The 3780-nt window shown below is 55.1% G+C and overlaps 1 protein-coding gene across 1 annotated transcript; it reads right to left on the bottom strand.

The window, feature by feature from the left end:
- Positions 1-212: 212 nt before the first annotated feature.
- C3H11orf87 (chromosome 3 C11orf87 homolog) lies at positions 213-881 on the bottom strand. Its single transcript, XM_044666559.1, has one exon. It carries the CDS (start codon positions 879-881, stop codon positions 213-215), a length of 669 nt encoding a protein of 222 aa, XP_044522494.1.
- Positions 882-3780: the final 2899 nt, after the last annotated feature.

Here is a 3780-nt window from a genome sequence, read left to right as displayed (position 1 = left end):
TATTAATAAAGTATTATCATCATCAGCGTTATTTCTTCTTCCGAGACTTTCATTGCTCAATATTTACAAACACCACACAGTGCCTCGGTGGAGGAGAAAAGGGATGTGGAGTCAGGGAGACTGAGGAGGAGAGAAAGGAGGAAGGGGGTTGGGGTCAGAGGAGGAAAAGAGGAAGGAAAGAGAGGATGAGGAGAGGGAAAAGGAGGAGGAGCTCAAGACAGTACTACCGTTTGCAAAAGCCCCTCACCAGCTGAGTCCAAACATGAGGAGGTGAGGTGGGAACCCTGGGGACTGGGGGCAGGAGGGGGAGGAGGAGGAGGACGGGGCCCAGGACGCTGGATGCCAGGGGAAGTGGAGGAAGAAGAGGAGGACGAGGAGGAGGAAGGTGAAGAGACGCAGAAGGCTGAGTCCCGGGGGGGTCTCTCCAGCCTGGTTTCTTTCCCGTTGTGAGGAACCTGGCCACAGGCCCTCAGTCCCGCGCTGCCACAGCCACCGCCGCCGCCGCCGCCGCCGCCGCCGCCGCCGCCCCTGCTGTTGCTGCAATGATCCCGCTCATACTCCTCCTGAGCCCTCTGCATCTTCCGCTTCTTCATCCTCCTCTTATGGATGTGAAAGGTAGAAAGGGAAAGGACGATCAAGCAGAAGATAAGGGTGACCAGAACGATCAGCACCAGCGTGGAGGAGAACGACTGAAAGAGCTGCTGTCCTACTTGCGTGATGCAGGTACCACCACCGCTGCTGCTGCCACCACCACTGCCTCCAGGGCTACTACTCGGGCCCCTGGGGTTGGGATTGCCGCTGGCGTTGGAGGAAGCAAAGGTCCGGTTGAGAAGGCAAGGCGGCAGGGCCAGCCTCAGCTCCTTGGGCACTTTGGCACTCATTGAGGCTGGGCTGGCTAGGGGAAGGGAGGAGGGGTCGGTGTTCCTCTCCTGGGCAAATTGCTTCGGAACAGCCAAGAAGAAGAAAAAACCCACCACCCAAAACTATTCCCTCTGCGCTGGCGTGAATGTGTGCGTTTGTGTGCGCGTGTGTAACTGATGCCGATGCCGCGGGAATCCTCTCCTTGCTGGAAATGCTGCTCTGGCACCCTTCTTACTGTAAGGTGAAGCACCAGCCTGCAAAGAGAATGGGATGAGTTAGTACACAGGCCCGAAGAATGAGGAAAAGAGGACAGAGAACAGCCAGTGAGGTGGACTAGGGGAGAGAAGAAGGTGGGCGGAGAACTGGGGTAGTATAAGTGGTTACCGCAAAGCGTTCCCGCTTCCAAGCGCAAAGCCTGCTGTTCACCCGCCCAACCACCTCTTCCCCCCTCCCACTCCGCAGACTCTTTCCCTTCCCGCATCCCAGCGGGACTCCAGCTCTCCATTCTAGGCTGTGTTCTGTGAGCCCAGTGCCCCGGTTCCCTCACCATCTTTTCCCTGAGGGGCTAGATCGCTATGTTGGCACATCATCTGCCCGGATTACTCAGCAGATAAGGCAGCCTGTCACCCTTAGCTCTTTGCAACTTTCTAATTGTAGCCAACGAGGCAGTCTCTGAAGCTCCAGATCTCCCTTTCCCGAACAAGGCTCTTTCCGCCCGCCTCCCACCCCACCCATCCTCCTTTCCCACAGAATCTCTAACCCCAGCTAGGCGCCTCTAATCCTGCCCCGCACTGGATCCCGGGCCACCGCATAAGCCTCCTCTGCGCAGACCTCCTTTTACTCCCCCCACGACGGGCTACCGCCTCAGGATCCTCGAGGTCCCATCTTCGGGAGGCTGCTTCCTCCTCCTCCCTGCTCCTGTCCTAATCTTTCTTTCAGTAATGTAAAGGCAGAGGAGCAGTATTCAGAAGCTGTCCCATCTCCATCCTCCCAGCTCCCCAGTCCATCAGTCCCCTCCCCATTCTTGGAAGAACCAAGCTTCCCTCACAAGATAATAGGCAGTGGAAGCATCTTTCTCTCTTCCCCTTCCCACCGCCCACTGTCCCAGGCCCACATGGACCTCCGTACCACCTCGCCATCCTTAACTACAACAGCTACCCCTTCTCTCTCTCCTTGCCTCTCCTCAAAGCACAGCGCACCTTCTTCCTAGGAGTGGGGGCGGGAAGGGGGATGGGTTGTGGACGGTCCTGGCTTGCAAAGTTTGGGAGAGCTTCTGTTTCTCCTTCCTTTAAAGGCGTCTGATCCAACCCAAACGCCAGGAAGTCCATCCCCACCCGGGCGAAGACCTTGTCAGATATACAGCTTCGCTCCTTGCCCCTCAGGCCCTCCCCAGAGACAGCTGCAAACTGTTGCACTGCGGTGCAAATCGGCGGCATGCAGTGCAGGCCAGCCCGGGCCAGAGCTCAGAGCCCCAGCAGCAGTGCGCAGGCAGCTTGTCCTCCGCGCGCAATATCTCTACACACCGCTCCTTTCGCCTCGCCTCTTACCTGGAGCCACCGGGTGGCTGCAGGGTGAAGCCCCCGCCGCGTGGATGCAGTGGCGGCTGCAGGAAGCGCGGAGTGAAGCAGTAGAAGCTGGAACGGCGCTGCCGCCACCACCGCTGCTACAGGGAGCTCAGCTCCTAGCCTATTGCCAGAGAGGCTGATGACGTCAGGCAGCCACTGCCAGTGCTCAGAGCCGTGTCCCCCCACCCCTAAACCCGCCCTAACCCCCCAACATCCTGCTCTGCTCCCTTGCACACCCCAATACTCCTTTTTTCCTTCTCCAGTAGGATGGCTAAGGATCCCCCCACCCTACCCCTTTCCCGAGGCCCTTTTAGATGTCTCAGTGCACTTTTCTGCAGCCTGTGTTAAAAGATAAACTGCCCCCAACTCCCCAATTTCCTATTCACTTCCCTGTTGCCAGGACGTCCCTAGAGGTGAAGTAGGAGAACATTTCCATTCTCAAGAACCCACTCAATGCACAAACTAGGCAGCCCCCACTCAGCCCAGGTGAAGAGGGTAACTTCCCCCACTCTCCCCCATACATGCATTTTCTCTAGTATGTTTGTGATAGAAAGAATGGGGGGAAGGGAGGAAGAAAACTATGGACGTGTAATTTTATTTATTTATTTTCTGAGTGCGTTTGCCAGATTCTAAAATACAAACCCGAAAGAGCAAGCAGACTCAAACAATTCAAAATGGGTCACCTAGGGAGAAAAACAGACTGCTCTTTCCTTCAGTTACTGTATTTTACCTTTCCACTCCACACAGGCTCTCACATAATCTCTCTTCCCTCAACCACACTCTTCACCACAGTCTTTTGACGGTCTCTCCTACCATCAACTCTGCACACTCACCATCCCCCTCCTCACATCCTTTGTCCTTGTCCTCCCCCTCCACACATGCTAATGCCTATGCCTATGCCTATCTCTACCCTGCAAATCATTGGCCACACACAGATTTCCTCTCCTTCTTATGGGGGCTGACATGACAAGTAAAAAGAAAAGAAAAAGTGGGAGCTAAAAGACACACACACTTCACATTGCTTTCCACTCACACAACAGAGAACTCCCCTCACTCCCCCCCCACCACTCTGTGTGTGTGTGTGTGTGTGTGTGTGTGTGTATAATTGGTATCCACCCACTCCTCACCCTTCTCATCCACACCATTCCTCCTTCCAAGACTTTACTAACACAGGGTGCCAGCTTCCCCACCCTCTTCTAACTTTGCTTCTATTTCCTCCATGTCATACACCCTAAATCCATATCACACCACATTTATCCCTCCCATACACCTTCTGTAGTTTGGCAATGAGAGAGAGAGAGAGAGAGAGAGAGAGAGAGAGAGAGAGAGAGAGAGAGAGAGAGAGAGAGAGAGA

This window comes from Gracilinanus agilis, chromosome 3 (assembly GCF_016433145.1).
Source record: "Gracilinanus agilis isolate LMUSP501 chromosome 3, AgileGrace, whole genome shotgun sequence".
Lineage (NCBI taxonomy): Eukaryota > Metazoa > Chordata > Mammalia > Didelphimorphia > Didelphidae > Gracilinanus > Gracilinanus agilis.
The sequence above is the reverse complement of the archived record's forward strand: the minus strand, read 5'-3'. Positions and strand labels throughout refer to the sequence as shown.